This window comes from Littorina saxatilis, linkage group LG3 (assembly GCF_037325665.1).
Source record: "Littorina saxatilis isolate snail1 linkage group LG3, US_GU_Lsax_2.0, whole genome shotgun sequence".
Classification (NCBI taxonomy): Eukaryota; Metazoa; Mollusca; class Gastropoda; order Littorinimorpha; family Littorinidae; genus Littorina; species Littorina saxatilis.
In genome coordinates this window covers 42,937,559-42,955,226 of record NC_090247.1, presented here as the reverse complement: position 1 = coordinate 42,955,226, position 17,668 = coordinate 42,937,559, and the positions used below count along the sequence as shown (strand labels likewise).

Below are 17,668 nucleotides of genomic sequence, written 5' to 3'. Positions count from 1 at the left end.
CCCCCCCCCTCCCTCCCCCACAAAAAATGCGTTTGGGAGGTACATGCTTAAGCCGGGGGGGGGGGAGTTGCGTAACCCCTGTAACCCCCCCCCCCCCTAGTCCGGCCATGTAACAACTACAACACACAACACAACACAACACAACACAACACAACACAACACAACACAACACAACACACATACACACACATACACACACTCACACACACACACACACAGAGTACAAAAAGAATACAAAGCAAAACAAACACCACGTACCAAGTAAAAACACCTCGAAGTTCAGCGTAGGAAAAATCATTGTTATCGAATTGGTGTACATTCCAGAAAATAGACAGCTAAGAAGAAAGCATAAAGTTAAGCTGAAGCTGCGATAACGCCGACGCCGGCAGTCACAATGTTGGATGGGACTTGCTTTTGCTGATTGGGCTGTTGTCCTCCAGCGTACACTGTCACCGAACCTGGGGAGTTAAATAAGCACAAAACATTGTTTATCACTATTTATATATAACCAAGTGACGCAAAGATTTTTCGACAGGATCCACAAAAATGAGGGGAGTAAGCACTGAGACACAGACAGTCAAGTGAGTTAAACGGAACCAGTCTCCTGGCACCTGAGATAATACGAAGCATTATAATGAACCAAGGACTTTTATTTTCAAAATAGTCTTGACCCGTGTTTAGGTTTCTCTGGTCTTCTGGCATCTGAGATAATAGGAAGCATTGCAATGAACAAAGGACTTTTATCCTCATAGTATTCTTGACCATGTTGTTCGGGTTTCTGACAAAGCGAACAAACTCACCTTATCCTCACTTGATCCTCCCCCCCCCCTACATACACACGAACACGATGTACACACATACCCAATTCAAACAGATCCTTCTAATGTTCTCACGTATTCTCTTCTAGTCCACACTAACGAAATAATCCTTCCTGCGAAAACAGTTATAGGCCCACCATCTCAGATCTTCCCAAGCGGGGAGGCTCAGGCTCTATAAGCGCTCGTTTAAGCGGACAGGCAGACAAACATTTATGATACAGATACAGTAATAAACTTATCTGAGAAATTGTCCAAGAACCTCGCTCAGAAGACACAACGCGGCGAGGCAACCAGGTCTTTCTTATAATATGCCTCGCTTGTGTCTTCTCAGCAAGTTTCTTGGACAATTTATCAGATACGTTTATTACCTTTATAATAAGTGTTTGAATGGCTGTCCACTTAAATGACCGCTGGGTCGCAGTACAGTTAATGTAACGTTTTGTTTAGTCATATATACTTAACGTTCCAATAACATTACCATTCTTGCTTTTTCGATTCTGTGCCTTTAACATAAAGAATAAATCCTCAGGCATCACCTGGTTTGATCTCCCAGCCGCTGTCATACCAGAGCGCTAGAGAGCGTCCGTCCACGTGGAAGGCATAGGTCATCTGTTGCTTAGCTTTGAAAGGTATACGGTTGAAGTACACAAGCTGTTGTCGCGGCAGGGGAAAGTCCGTCTGGGAGGCCGTCCACGAGATGTACACTTGGAGCACCTATAAAGACAGAAAGGTAAAGTAAACCCAATGCTAGGGAGGCCCACTGTCCTAAGCGTGAATAGTGCACAGAAGGCATTTTTTAGAGTGCTGTAAACAGCTTCAAAATTAAGCAATGTTCTTATAGTTCAGGTTTGAAATGTAAAAGTACTTATAGAATTGCTGTGCAAAATTTGAAGCCTGTTAGAATTATACATTTGGAGGTATTGGACTGTAAAGTCAGGCAAATATGCGATTTTTTCACAACTGGGAAGTTCTGTACAGGGCGACAAATTAAAAAAAGCAAAAAGAAATGACCTTTTCGGTTTTATTTTATAAAACAGATTGCAGCAACCACAAATGTATCCAATAAATGCAATAAAAAGGGTTTTATAGCCGATTGCAATTTTAGGCTATATTGACGTCATCACACGAAATTTAAAAAACGCGAACAAGCAAATCTTCAGTGGTTTTACAGGTAAATATGTCATACGATATATCAAATTGAAGATCTCTTTGTGTACAATCTAGCTGTCATACTTTTGATGCTGTATAATCAAAACTTTACAACTTAAGCTTGAAAATCAATATTTTCAAAAATAATAAATTTAAAATAAAAACTATAAAATGTATTAATGTTCCGCAATGTCAATCTTTAAAAACATCTGTAACCTCACATTTTAGCATATTTCCACACATTGAATGATAATAATTTTACTTCCAAACAAGAAAACACTAACTACAGCACAAGTTTGCAGTTATGCGTTATATTTTAATCTGCCTGACTGAAAATGTGTGCGTTTCTTCCTTAACCTGTATATCCGCGATTATATAGCAAATTATGTGTATGTAAGTGTGTATATATCCATGTATGCAGGTATGTATGTGTGTATGTATGTATGTATGTATGCTTATGTGTGTATGTGAATATCTCTCTCTTTCTATCTCTCTCTCTCTCTCTCTCTCTCTTTCTATCTCTCTCTCTCTCTCTCTCTCTCTCTCTCTCTCTCTCTCTCTCTCTCTCTGTCTCATACACCCCCACACACACAATATCTGTTATCCTTGTTGCGGTGCAATTAAGGTTAGGTATCCAGCATGACAAAATCCCCAGCAATGCAATAATGACACAAACAACAGATTTTCAACAAAAAAACTTTCACAGCAAAACAGAAATTGTCTAATCAATGAAATGTAACAAATACAATTGCAGAACAGAACAAAGAAACATTTAAAATATAACATCAGGTATTTAGCGCCAAAAAGTCAGATCATTAGTTATGAGAAGCAATTAAGAACAATAAACAATTCAGCGCCATAAAAGTCATTTGAAGTCATCAGTCACACTTTACTGAATTTCAAAAATCGTCGGGAAATGAATTCAGCATTATAACAATACCATCAATAAACACACAAGCATGAAGATGAAACAGAACAGACCGAAATTGTAGCACAGAATTGAATTCTGCAAACATATCGCGATCAAAGAAGAACACCAGGTGACTAAGTGTATTAAAGCTATCGTTAAACAGACATTACACATTCAATGAGATGTACCTACAGATCAGGTAATTCGTGCTACAAAACCCAGTGCGGATCATAGTCTAAAAGACATCGAGATATTACTAAATTATACAGTACTTCAGCGCCATACTTCTCTTCTTCTTCTTCTGCGTTCATGGGCTAAAACTCCCACGTTCACTCATGTTTTTGCACTGGTGGGTTTTTACGTGTATGGCCGTTTTTACCCCGCCATTTAGGCAGCCATACGCCGCTTTCGGAGGAAGCATGCTGGATATGTTCGTGTTCCTATAACCCACCGAACTTCTGACATGGATTACAGGATCTTTTCCGTGCGCACTTAGTCTTGTGCTTGCGTGTACAATCCCCGGCAAAAGAAACGCAACGCATTCGCGCCCATTGTTCCGAGTGATTTTTCGTCATTTTCAAATTGTCGTAAAATGTGAACCAGATAAGATAAATCAAAACGAAAAACAGATTCGTAGAGGATATTTTACTGGCTCTACGACAAATGCATAGTATTTAATCGTTTTTATCTTTTACTTGTTCATAAATTGTGTTATACAGGGTAGGGGTCAAGCGAGTCGTGATTGCAGGCAAACGTGTCTCTTCAACATGCTACACAAATCGTAAAAATGAATTTTTTTTTTTAACAAGGTAAAGACATTTTTGGAGGAAATTCATTTCTCAACAACACAATTTAATTAGAATTATTCGCCAAAGCGTTTAAGACTAAACATTTTTTTAGCAAAGATCACTTAGACATTTGGCCACAAATAGCACCTGTTTTTCAAAGAAATCATCACGTCGATTCCGTGCGAATGAGCTTTTGCCAAACAACCCTTTGTAACACTGTCAAAGTGATCTTTGATAATATTTTGAAGTCTTAAACAATAAGCCATTAGCAGGTCTGCACATAAGTTGACCTGGGAGATGGAAAACATCTCCACACTTAACCCACCAGGCGGCCGCGACCGGGATTCGAACCCTCGACCTTCCGATTTAAGGTTGAAACGCTATCTTTTGTTGGAGTAACCCAAGATGCACGCTTGACTTGGAAGAAGCCACATATTGCAGCCACAGAGGCAACAGCGATTAACAAATTCGCACTAACGGAATGAGAGCGAAGACATATGTGTCTATGTGCACGTGTGTCTGTCTGTATTCATGTGTGTGTGTATGTTTGTGTTCGTGTGTGCGTGAGTATGTATGCATGTGTGTATGTGTCTCTCTGTCTTTGTGATTCTGGATCAAAATGTATGTGTTTGAGTTTGTGTGTGTGTGTGTTTGTGTGTGTGTGTGTGTTTTGTGAGAGAACGTTTTACCGAGAATTTACTTTGCAAAGCGAGTATCTACAGCTAGGTTACTGCGAAAAGGGCTTCTGTGTGCTGATCGGTCCTGTGAAGCAATCCATGTTGCAGTGAGGTAGCTACGTGTTTTGTCCACGTGTTTTAAACCGGAATTTCATTGTCCCCCAACAAACCTTCTCCTTGGGTCTGTTAATTTTGCTGGGTCACGGGGTCCTGCGTGTCGTGAATAGCCTGTTTCTGATAATAATACTTGTGGCGAAGGCGAGTCATATGTAAGCAAAATTGCTGTTCTTGTTAGATCTGTTCACTATAACTGATGGATCTATTCAAGGCCGCGTCGCGGAGAAAAAAAATCATTACCACAGCTGGAAGGCTCGGTTATTCTTTTTAAAGATGTTGCTAATTGGTTGATCTAACTTTGGTGGGGAGTTGACAAACCTAAAATTATAACATATTTTCCTGTGACATTTCACGGCATGCCTTGATTCAGCCTTCGGCGGTGAAACAGTTGAAAAGCGTTTTAATTTAATCATAATCGCTAGGCGAAGTCCAACAAATCTACATCAGGATGAGAACAGACTTCTGGATAGATCTTTTGCAGAGATCTTTCACTACACAATATATTTTCTGTTTAAAATAAGTTTTCTTTGCGAGCTCGTGGAAAATAGGCGATAATTTCGAATTTCGGCTTGTCGCGACGTCAAGTTTTTCACTGTGCATACTCTGATACCGGTGCGTCCCGCTACTGAACACTGCGTAACTGATTCAGCTTTTGTATGACTGCGAGAGTTGATCAGCTTTGTGTTTTTTCACTTCAATCGCTTGTCAAGGTCAAGCCAAAGCACATACTGATGAGAACAAATGTACTAAACTTACTGGTAGATCTATCTCTTGAGATCACTGAGAAGAAAGATCGAGCGACTTCCTAAAACGCATGTGTTTAAAAGAAAACACTGTGTTCAGAATAAACCCTTTCAACGACGTAATGATATATTTTGTAAGTTGCTCCTTTGAACATATAATAACAGAAAGTTGATTGTATCGCACGCAAAATTTCATGAATCTGGTTAGCATATCTTTCCTTTGCGAATCTTTGGAACTGGGGCGATAATTTGGAGTGTTTCAGCTTGCCGCGACGTCATGCAAATAGTTGTATCACTCTGTAAATGACTAGATTCAGCCTTCGGCGGCGCAGCCGTTGGATAATCGCTTCACTTCAATCGATTGGCCCGGTCAAAGTATAGCCCGTATTGATGAGAAATGATGTTCTTCTTGTAGATTAGCCTATTAAGATTACTGAGAGAAATGGGCGATTTCCAAAAACGCCTGTGTCAAAACAAAAACACTGTGTTCAGAATCAACTATATTCACAACATGTTAATAGTAATTATGAGTCGCTCAGCGGAATACATAATTACAAAGGATTGATCTGATGGTATGCAAAATGTCAGTAAACTGCATCTAATACTTTTTCCTTGCGAGATCTCAGAACATACGCGATTCGGCCTTGGACGGCGCAAAAGTTGAAATATTGCTTCACTTCAATCGGTTGGCCCGGTTAAAGTATTGCACACATTGATTAGATAAGACATTGTCTTGGTAGATTGGCCTTTTAACATAATTGACAGGAATGGGCGATTTCCAGAAACATCTGTGTAAAAAGTAAAACACTGTGTTCAGAACCCACCCTTTTTCAAGACGTTAATAAAATGTTGATAAGTCGTTCTTTCACATACATCATAACAAAGGGTTGATCTTATGCCACACTAAATTTCAGTATTGTACTTTAAATAGTTTTTCTTCGCGCGCTCTTGGAACTTGGGTGACGATTTCGAGTGTTTCGCTTGCCGCGACGTCAAATAGCTTTTTCCCTGTACACCGCGTCAAAGAAACTACAATGGGAAGAAGGATAACTTCCTCATTGGGCATGCTTAGAAATGAGAATGGCTAAATATGAGTTATTCCCCTTTGCTGCATGCTGACCAGACTGTCTCCTGCTTTGTTATGACTAGTACAGTCGATCTTTCTCATGTTGTGACTTGCTTTATTTTCACATTTTCGGTATTTAAAACAGCAAACACACACACACACACACACACACACACACATACACTGAAGAAGTTTCCATTCTGATTCGGTTATTTTATTTGGTGCTATATGTTTGCTTCACATTGTTTCTTTTTTTTACATTGCTTGAGGTATCCCCATTCGCTAAACACATCCATAATGCATGCATGGCTCATTCGAAAGAGGGCAACTGAACAACTGATGCCCAATAGCAATAAATACTGAACAACTGAACAATAAATAGCAATAAAATGATGACAGTGCCAAGTTTTTAAGTACAAAGTGAAATCATGTGACTGGACAAAGGCACAATTACAAAATACAAATAAAAAAATCGTGGCCCATTTTAAATTAAGTTCTCAGCTCATGGGGAAGCATAAGATGACCCTAGAAACCGAAATTAGGAGACCTCCCGCCCCCAGGGCAGACTACAAAAAAAAAAGGGGGGGGGGGGGTAATTTGTGAAAAAGTATAAAAGGAATCAAAAACTGTATACATGTATTTAGTTAATACCCCAAAAAGTTGTATAGTATATACAATGTCAGACCCTAAAGAAAGTTTGTTAGTCATTGCTTAGGCAAAACAAAGCAAAATAGTCTGTTTACGGTATCCCGACCAACCCTATTATTTTTTCCCCGCCAACCCTAGACCTTTTTTTTGGCATTTGGAGAAAAAGAAAAAGAAAAAAAAATCAATTTTGTTCCTGTTTTTTTGCAAAATAATTTAAAAAGATGGTTATAAAAAAAAAATTAAGAAAAGCCGACCTACCGACCCTCTTTTTGTGTGCCTATGTTACTGTAAACAGACCAAAAGGTACATCAAAAACAACACACCAGGGATGCTACTCTCCCCTTAAAAATAGCCATGGGTCATAGGTGTGACGTTTGAATCTTTTAGCTAAATAAAACCATAGGCAATTGATCGGAAATATCAGGAAAAATCTTACAAGTTTATTATTTGTTTGCTTGGACCAATCCTCTTGCCGAAGTGTTTTACAGTAAAAATTGATTTTACGTCAAAAGTATCACAGGAATATCGAATGTTGAGGTAAGGCTGGGATAGCCAAGTTCAAGAATAACGGAAGGTGACTGTTGAATCTTTTTGAAAATGTATAAAAATATAGATGGTAGGCAATTCAAAATTAAAAAAAGGACTCTCGGAGCATGGACTTTTGAGTCAAAAATTAAAGAAGGCTCTATGAGCCGAAGTACATGTTTTGTCTCTTTTTTTTTATTTTGAATTCCCTACGATCTATATTTTGATACAATTTTGGACCCTCTTTGTACGGAGAGAGTTGGCAATTGTTAATCACATTCTCTCATCTCATCGACTCTCCTTCGGCTCCTTGGTAACATGCGTTCCGTCTCTGCCAGGAATGGACACAGCAGCAGATAACCGGTAAATATGTAACAGGCATAAATGGCAAAATAGCTCGCCTCGCCTGATAATATATGAGACAACTGTTCTATTACAAAGTCTTTCTTGGGAGGCTTGGCTAATTTACTCGCTCGTTTTACACGGGGTTCCATCGTTTTCTTTTCTAATCGGAAAACCTTGCTCCTCAGTTTGTTGACCTTCTGCCGAAGTTCCGCTTCACGAGGGGATGGGGAGGATGACGACTTTGATGCTTTACATCCTATGTCCTCCAGGATCGCCTGAATGTCATCTAAAAAAGAAAACACACACACAAAACACACATAAAATAACATAACCATAACAAGTTACAACCTGGAAGAAATTAAAACATGTGTAATTCAATCACAAAATGAAAATAAACAATAGCGTAGGAAGGCAGGCCAGAAATGAAGTGTATTAGCAACTATGGATTCGATGTGGAACAATGATGGAATTGACCTTGTTTGGTACTGAATGGGTGAGGCCATTAGAACTGTACCCACGGAATACGCGCTATATAAGCTTTATATTGATTGATTGATTGATTGATTAGGACAACAGTACCAGGTAAACTCCTCACACACCATGCCTCTTTCTTTCTTTCTTTATTTGGTGTTTAACGTCGTTTTCAACCACGAAGCTTATATCGCGACGGGGAAAGGGGGGGGGGGGGGGGGGGGAGATGGGAATAGAGCCACTTAATTGTTTCTTGTCAAACCATGCCTCTAACAGGATATGTTTCCCATCTTTACGTGTGGGAACTACAGGTACAATTTCATCCATCCATGCATCCGCCCTATACAGCTTCTTCTTCGTCTGCGTTCGTGGGCTGAAACTCCCACGTGCACTCATTTATTTGCACAAGTGGAATTTTATGTGTATGACCGTTTTTACCCCGCCATTTAGGCAGCCATACGCCGCTTTCGGAGGAAGCATGCGGGGTATTTTTGTGTTTCTAAAACCCACCGAACTCTGACATGGATTACAGGATCTTTTTCGTGCGTATTTGGTCTTGTGCTTGCGTGTACACATGAAGGGGGATAAGTCACTAGCAGGTCTGCACATAAGTTGACCTGGGAGATCGGAAACATCTCCACACTTAACCCACCAGGCGGCCGCGACCGGGATTCGAACCCTCGACCTTCCGAGTTAATAGACCGACGTCTTACCACCCCGCCCCAGCGCCCGTCACCCTATACAGCGATTATCAACTATGTAATGGATGGGTTTAAACATTTTTTGATGTCAGGGTGTTCTTCATGGTTAAAAATCTCTTACCTGGTTGAACAATTTGTGTATCAGGCGACAGGTCGGTGCTGGCTTCATTTGTAGCTACCCTTTGCGATGGTGCCTTCCTCCCACTAGCAACCTGCAAATTGCACAGCTCTTTAACTGACAAACTCACAACCAACACCCAGTCACAATGAAACATTTCTCCCAATTTCATGGCATTGGTCTTAGGCCACACACAAAAAGTGTATGTTTCTGGTAAGGCAAAACAAAAAATAATCTGTTTACGGTATCCGGACCGACCCTATTTTTTTCCCACCGGCCCTAGACTTTTTGGGGGCATTAAAAAATAAAATTAAAATATTCAGATGGCTAAAATACAAAACTAAAAAGCCGACCTACCGACGCTATTTTTGGGGGGCCTATGTTACCTTAAACAGACTTTTTTGTGACCTAACATGACTAAAGGTGGAGATTTTTTTTCTAACCTTTTTTTTTAAAACCATCTTTTAAACTATTTTGTTGAAAAACAGGAAAACAATTGATTTTCGAATACCCCTTTTATTTTTGAAAATGCAAAAAAAAAAAATGTCTAGGGTCGTCGGGAAAACATAGGTAGGGTCAGGTGACCAGAAACATACAACTTTTTTGTTGTTGACGCCGACCCTATACCTTTTTTGCCATTTGGGGCTGTTTTTTTGCAAAATAAGTTCATCATATCATCATAATCAGGACGTCGATCCAAAATAAGTAACTTTTTTTTGTTGGCCTTATCATTTTTTTGCGCTAAATGCAAACAGGCATTATTTGATGGGAACAATGCTGTTGTTTTCAATTCTTACATCAGCCTCAAACTTGTCATTACTCAACCTGCATTTAATAGTGTGCTTCTTTGGTTTGCAAAAACCTAAAACCAATAAATAAATAACCTTCGGTGGTGGATTGGGCACTGCAAACAATGTCGGGACAGCATTCCACACAAGTGATCCTCTCTGCAGGATTGTTTTACTGGTTGGCCTCAAAGTGATCAGTACAAAGCTTGAGACCTTGAACAGCAGCTGGCTGCAGCTTTTCAAAGTCCTCTCGCCTTGTGAATTGCATCCATATTCTGCACCTAGTTTGACAGTAAAAACAACAATGTTATTGTTAAACTAAGCAAAAAGGAAAGACAAAGAAAGCTAAATCAGATCTTCAGTCTAAATCTAACGCTCTGCCTGAACGCAAAACGGATGAGTGATGTACCTTTGTACTGTAGTTTTCCCGTAAGCAAGGTTTGATAAAGGTTTCGGCAAATATGCCCACGGGTTTGTCATCAAGTGTAAACTGTTGTTTTGTACTGACTGCTGACTCACACTCACAGTCGTAAGTACTCGCTGACGCTGTAGTCTACTGAGTGAGTTGACTCGAGCCATTGCATTCTCATTCTGAAGAAGGTAAACCTGATGAAATAATCACTGCACAACCCACCTTTTTTCTTCTGTAGGGAACTTGTGGAAAGTTTTCCCGAAGCAGCTCTGTTTGTAACGGGCGTTCTTGCAACAAAAAGCCGAGCACAATTATTTACCACCACCTCGCACACGATCGGTACCTACGCGATCCGCCATTTTGTTTTCGCCGCCAGCATGTGACTAGGGACGATAACCCACAAACACTTTTTCGCATTTTCTTCGCAAGTTCCACGTCTTCCTTTTGTACAGTGTTTGACCGCGTTTGCGGCTAAGTCCGAAGCGGGAGATAGCGTTTTGGGGCAAGTTCGGGACTTGTTTTACTCATGAACCAAAAACAGCACGTTCACATACCAACAATCATTCAAAAGAACAACAACTGGAGAAACCCTTGCAAGTAGTTTGACGTTTTTAAATATTTATTTAGCCTTTTAAATCTTCAGAGAAAAGTAAAAAAAAAATCACGGCTGTGGCCGCCATTTTGGATTTTCTCTGTGGGCCTCCCTACCAATGCATGCTGGAGTGCCCAATATCGTCCGCTCGAAACCCCATATGTGACCCTCCACCACGGATTAAGTCGCATGTCACCTTTGCATGATTTTCATATTTTTACATTAAAGAGTTTTTTTATGCTCTATCCAGTGGTGAAAACCGTTTTAGAAAAGAGCGAACACTTTTCGAGTAAAAGGCCTGTGACTAAGGTGACCGTCACACTGTTACCAGACATCCCCCGGACTTTTAAACCTAGCGCAGAACCGCGCGAGGTGACATGCGACTCATTCCATGGTGGAGGGTCACATATACTATGCAGCTCCTTGAACACCCGGAAACGCCCGTTTTATCCTTCATACGCGAGAGAGGCCACCAATGTCCTAACTGAACCATATACTAACACGTGTGTATATTAGGTAAATGATGTCGTGTCAAACTACAGTTTGGCAGGGACCTTTTTCCACTGCTTGTGATGACAAAGTCGTCGAGACAAACGTCATTCTCGAAACACTACTGCGTTTGCCGTTTCCTCTGGAAGAATGTGGTTCATTTGCTCCGATTTTGTAAAGTTTGGAACTGTCGGAGATACTGCTGATATCAAGGGAGGCAGTTTAAAAAGCAGTTTACACACATGCACGCAGTGATGTAATCAAAGAAAGCGAACTGTCTCTCTGGTGACTAGGTCCACGAGGTGTACACTTGCAGGATCTTCGACGAAAAGGGATTGATTTGACGGGTAAACTGTTTACGAAACGTATAACAAGAAAGGTCAACTTATTTCTAATATTGATTCCAAAAAGACAGATTTACTTCAACTTTGATCTGTCGAGTTCCAACCGCTGAATCTATATATATATATATACGACTAGTGTCTGTGTGTCTGTGTGTCTGTGTGTCTGTCTGTCTGTCTGTCTGTCTGTCTGTCTGTGTGTCTGTGCGCGATGCGCGGCCAAGGTTCTCGATGGATCTGTTTCAAATTTGGTGATCATATTCAGGTACACCCTGGACACAACCTGGTCGATGAGATATTTCAACACGTGCTCTCAGCGCGCAGCGCTGTGCGCGCTGAACCGATTTTGGTTTTTTTTGGTCTGGATCCACTACCAGTAACTCTTCCTTATCTTCTCCAGTGTTTTCAGCCGCGATTATCTCCCTTCCTCCGTGTGGCGTCAATCCATATTCCCGTTACTTCGTTACTATTTTTAGAAGGTCACTGCACGTTACTATTTTTAGAAGGTCTCCAGTGTTTTGCGCGTTTATCTCCTTTCCTTCGTGCGCAGCCTGGTATTCGGCTCTACTTCTTCCCGGCGAAGCCGGTACCCGGCGAAGCGGGTAATCATCTAGTCTTCTATATATATACGACTAGTGTCTGTCTGTCTGTCTGTCTGTCTGTTCGCGATGCACGGCCAAAGTTCTCGGTGGATCTTTTTCAAATTTGGACACCGTATTCAGCTACACCCCGGACACAACCTCATCGATGAGATATTTCAACACGTGCTCTCAGTGCGCAGCGCTGTGCGCGCTGAACCGATTTTTTTTTCGGGATCCACTACCAGTAACTCTTCTTTATCTTCTCCAGTGTTTTCAGCCGCGATTATCTCCCTTCCTCCATGTGGCGTCAATCCATATTCCCGTTACTACGTTACTATTTTTAGAAGGTCACTGCACGTTACTATTTTTAGAAGGTCTCCAGTGTTTTGCGCGTTTATCTCCTTTCCTTCGTGCGCCGGCTTTGCCGGCGTACGTCCCAGGCGCAGCCTGGTATTCGGCTCTACTTCTTCCCGGCGAAGCCGGTACCCGGCGAAGCGGGTAATCATCTAGTTCATACATATTAACGTTACACACACACACACACACACACACACACACACACACACACACACACACACACACACACACACACACACACACACACACCACACACACACACACACACACACAAAAGTGCTTACCTCATCAGCAGGAATGGGACCATTGTTGACTATGTCCACAGTGCAGTTTATGCCATCCCCGACAGATATGTTCTTAGGGCACATCAGCTTTGAGTACGCGAAAGTGGAATACGACAGACCGTACCCGAATGGGTATAGTGCTGGGCCTGCCCAATACCGGTATGTCCGTCCTTCCATGGAGTAGTCTGTCATATCATTAAGCTGCAAAACAGATTTGAATACTTGGGTACAGCAAAGAGAACAGCGCTTGAACCACGCAGACAGACAGAGCCTTGTTTGCACAGGTTTGCAAGCAATAAAACGCTAACATAACAAGCACACTAACACAATTAGGCCTATGTTATTATCTTTTATACACTCACAAAAGGATTGCGTGTCGTCAACACTGACCCAAAGTAAAACGTCACGTAGGCACGATCGACCATATTTCAACTCACAATAACCATTGTACGTGATGACTGTCGCCAAATTAGCTATAATAAGATGTTTGATGGGTTGTTGACAGACCAGTTTTTTTGTCGGTCCGAGGGGGAGCATATCGTCTTTTGTTTTATATTTAAGGACCAAGGGTCGGTCAATAAATATGAAACAAAAGTCGATATGCCCCCCGAGGACCGACAAAAAAGCTGGTCTAACAACAAACCACCAAACATCGTTTTTGTCATCATTTTGGTAGTGAGAAAATAAGTGCACAATCAACACAGGGAGCCATGCTTTGAAACACGAGTTCCGTTGTGATAACCACACGGGTTTCCGTTTTGATAACCACTGGCAATCAAAGCTGGCGTGTGAAAGCAACTTTCTGTGTTTTTGAGTTCATAAAATGTTGGGATGATTATGTCAGGTTTGAGGATGCACAGTTCTGTAGGTTCATCTCGGTATTCCACCCCCTCGGCTTGTAGTTGTAAATATTAAGCTTAGTGTTCGAATGTGGAAGCTACGTTGGGTCAAAGGTTACAGAAGATTTGCGTCGTGCACCGAAGGAAAGAATCGCGATCTTGTTTCCGACTCAGTGCCTCTTTGTTTTTCATTAGACCTGTCATTCTGCTTGCTCGGCTTTGTTAGATGTTTGCATATCTTGTTGCTATTTTCTTTGCTTTTATTATTATTTCTTATTTGCGCTTCGTTTATCGATACAACGTCTTGTGCACGGGTCAAAATGTGTGTGTCAGGGGTCAATTGGTTTGACTTGAACTTGACGTTCGTGTTTCTCCGAACGTCTGTGTATCGAAACACAGATACACGCACTCCATGACTTTGTAAGAAGACAAAACATATCGGTGGGTTTCATTTGTTTGTGATGAATTTATGACCTTTCATGAAGTAGTTTTGTTTTTTGTTTACTTTTGCCAGTTTGCCAGTTCGATTTTGGAACTTTGCAAATCAGTGTCGTGTCGTCTGTTTAGGTCTGGGGAAACGCCAATGAAAAGAGCCGAAGAATACCCGAGCGTTTCCATTGGGTTTGCTTTTGATTATCCATGTATAACCTGCTTCCTGCAACTATGGTAACCGAGGATTTATTGCCTGGGGAACATGAGATTTATTTTCCAGGTGCTTGTGAATGAAAACTCGTGAAAATGATGACAACATAATTTTATTTTCTCTCCGCGTTTCAAAAACTCAACTACATCCATATACCTAGAAAAAGCCTAAAGTCGATGTCTAAGAAACAAATAAACAAAACACTCTAAATATAGAGAATAATAATGGTATGTGGGAGTTATAAATATTAATCATTTCGTAAATTCCATATTCACGAGTATTAAAAATTAAAATTAAAACCATACGCTATATAGCCTATAAACCCATCGTGATACACGAAATCACCCAATCTACACTTAAAACTATAAACTGTAAACAGTGTGCTCTGCGAACAAACCTGTTCAAAATACACCGGCCACGTGTAGGGCGATCTCCCGGCAGGCACAGCGCCAGTGACGTCATTGAGAATGGCGTGACGTATGGCGTCACCAGTGGCCTGAGCGGGAAGGAAGCAGTGGAGAATGGCGGACACACTGGGGTCCGAATCCATGAAGCTAATGTTTAGGGGACCGCCGCTGAACAGCAGCACGATGAGTGGCGTTGATCCGCCTGGAAGAAGAGGTGTATTAACTACGGTCATGCGGAAGAACAGTCCTATTGTGAGAGCCTGTTGTAAGCCGCTCTAGAATGTAGACAGATGTTAACTGTCTGGCGACGGCTTCCGCTTTACCATCACCATCAACAGCAGGAAAGTCACTGCTGTCAACAGCAGAGGTCGCAAGAGCAGCACCTGGGAAAAAATTAATTAAAATTGAAGTGCCCCTAATAAGTGGAAAAGTGGTTTGTACTACAAAGTCCTGCTAGGGTAGTAAACCCCATCATCGTCATCGTTATCGTCATGATCATCGTAGGAGAGCCAGTGTTATAAAAAAAACAAAAAACACCCAGGCGACAGCAGCATCGACAAAAAATATGGCGATATGACGAACAAATCGGGTAAATAAAAAAGAACAAAAACACGTTGGTTACATACCGTATTTAATAACATCCATCAGTAACTGAGCCTGGTGCCCAGGAAGGTCGATGGACGTGCGATCGTTTCCTTCTGCTTCTACCGCTTGACCTGTACGCACAAAAGGAATATGTATGCAGAATGCTTGTCCGTCATCTGGTGAGGGCGGCGGAGTGAAAGCAGTGTATAGCCGTTTTAGTAAACATAATCATACCATGGGATATTTTGAAAGCGTTATTGTGAGTATACAGGAAGGTCTGTACAATTCTCAGCCGATTTGCACGTTCCGGCTTTTCCGATCGCATTAGGTTTATAAAACAACAACACATCTTTACACCCCCGGTATAGGGGTGTGTATAGGTTTCACTGGATGTGTTTGTTTGTTTGTTTGTTTGTGTGTTTGTGTGTTTGTGTTCGCATATAGATCTCAAGAATGAACGGACCGATCGTCACCAAACTTGGTGAACAGGTTCTATACATTCCTGAGACGGTCCTTACAAAAATTGGGACCAGTCAAACACACGGTTAGGGAGTTATTGGTGGATTAAGATTAAGAGTGACATATTAATGGTCAAAGGGAAATAACCTTCTCAGTTGGTGGCAGTGAGAATGGTTATTTCCCTTTGACCAAAGGGGGTGTTTTTCCTACCTCGACGTACCCTTTCGCTATGGACCCTGTGTTTACATTCTGACTTTTGACTTCTGACTTCTGACTTCTGACTTCTGACTTTTGACTTTTGACTTTTGACTTCTGACTTTTGACTTTTGACTTCTGACTTTTGACTTTTGACTTCTGACTTTCTCTCTTCTGACTTCTGACTTCTGACTTCTGACTTCTGACTTTCTCTCTTCTGACTTCTGACTTTTCACTTCTCACTTCTTACTTCTCACTTCTGACTTCGGGGGTGTTTTTCCTACCTCGGAGGAATTTCTTATTTATACTAGAGCTAAAACATCGGGAAGCCCAATAATTAAAGTCTGCCCCTATAGTTGCTTGTAAATCGCTGGGGAGTCGAGCAGCCCTCAATTACATTTTCAAGTCGTTGCTAAATCGGAATTTAATCGGGACTGATGAAATCGTCGGGACCGTTCTAATGGCAGAATTACATTTGTGCCGATTTGGTCTCAGCGATTCCTGGGCGACTTCAATCCAATTTAAGTTGGTTGAAAGTTGGTTGAAAGTTTGCTGTGTGAACAGCGCTTTACCTGTTCCAAGCGTCACGATGTTGAGCTGCGTGTTGGTGACAGCGTTTTTGACGGTGTCCGAGGAATAGCTTTCGCACTGCGTGCTGCTTGGGTTACCGTCACAGCCCGCTGCGTAGCGGACAGTGGTGGCCAGAGACTGCAGGCCTTGCAGCGGAGTGACCACAGCGTCAGGGGCAGGGTTGGGGTGGTAGTCACCGAACAGCTGTTCGCTGTTGTTTGCCATCGGACCCACGACCTGATAATGATAACAGCGCAAAGGTAGGTATGTGTTGTAGGATACGATGTGTGAAGGCTGCAGAAGGGGATGGAGTAGTGGGGCAGACTATATAGAGAGAACTAAACTGAAATGTATTTTACAAGGAAAACGATTTAAGGCTAGGTCTTTTCTTACAATCTATCCTTGATACAAACAAACACACAAAAGAAAAGAAAAGAAAAGAAAAGAAAAGAAAAAACACTAACAAAAGAGAGAGAGAGAGAGAGAGAGAGAGAGAGAGAGAGAGAGAGAGAGAGAGAGAGAGAGAGAGAGAGAGAGAGAGAGAGAGAGAGAGAGAGAGAGAGAGAGAGAGAGAGAGAGAGAGAAGATGTTTCAGGCTAACGATTAGAAGGAAAGCACGCGCACAGAAGTAAAAGGCATACATACAAAAAACATCTTATTCTTTATTCACGGCTCACCCCAATGGTGTCATAACGGCGAGCTTTCAGAGGAAGCACCCCGTTATTTTTTAGCAGCACGAAGGATTTCATGGCGGCCTCTACAGCCAGCGCCCTATGTGCAGCACTCTCCACTTCCTCCATGCCCAGTGACCTATAAGGGTTCATTTCCGGTGGGTCAAATTCGCCTAGACGCATGCGTGTGTAGAAGAGAGGCGCCAGGCGTTCTCTCAGAATAGCTTCTGTCACTTTGTTTTGCTTCAAGGCATCACCTTGCGGAAAGAAAGAAAGTTATCAAATACAAACAATTATCTTTGTACCACAGCTGTTGCTTTTGTCGCGACACGGCAGGTGAATTTTACGACAAACTGCGACAGAAGAGCTTGCGACAAAC

The 17,668-nt window shown here is 41.6% G+C and overlaps 1 protein-coding gene across 1 annotated transcript in view; it reads right to left on the bottom strand.

Moving 5' to 3' along the window:
• Nucleotides 1-278: 278 nt before the first annotated feature.
• The window catches only part of LOC138961203 (uncharacterized), a 30,694-nt gene continuing 13,304 nt past the window's right edge, over nt 279-17,668 (bottom strand). The window contains exons 6-12 of the mRNA XM_070332804.1: nt 17,296-17,546; nt 16,621-16,855; nt 15,436-15,525; nt 14,800-15,011; nt 12,921-13,121; nt 1,355-1,532; nt 279-458 (exon numbers count right to left, since the gene is read on the bottom strand). Of these exons, the coding sequence (XP_070188905.1) occupies nt 355-458; nt 1,355-1,532; nt 12,921-13,121; nt 14,800-15,011; nt 15,436-15,525; nt 16,621-16,855; nt 17,296-17,546 (1,271 nt within the window). The 3' untranslated portion in view covers nt 279-354. The remainder of the gene's footprint in view (nt 459-1,354; nt 1,533-12,920; nt 13,122-14,799; nt 15,012-15,435; nt 15,526-16,620; nt 16,856-17,295; nt 17,547-17,668) is intronic.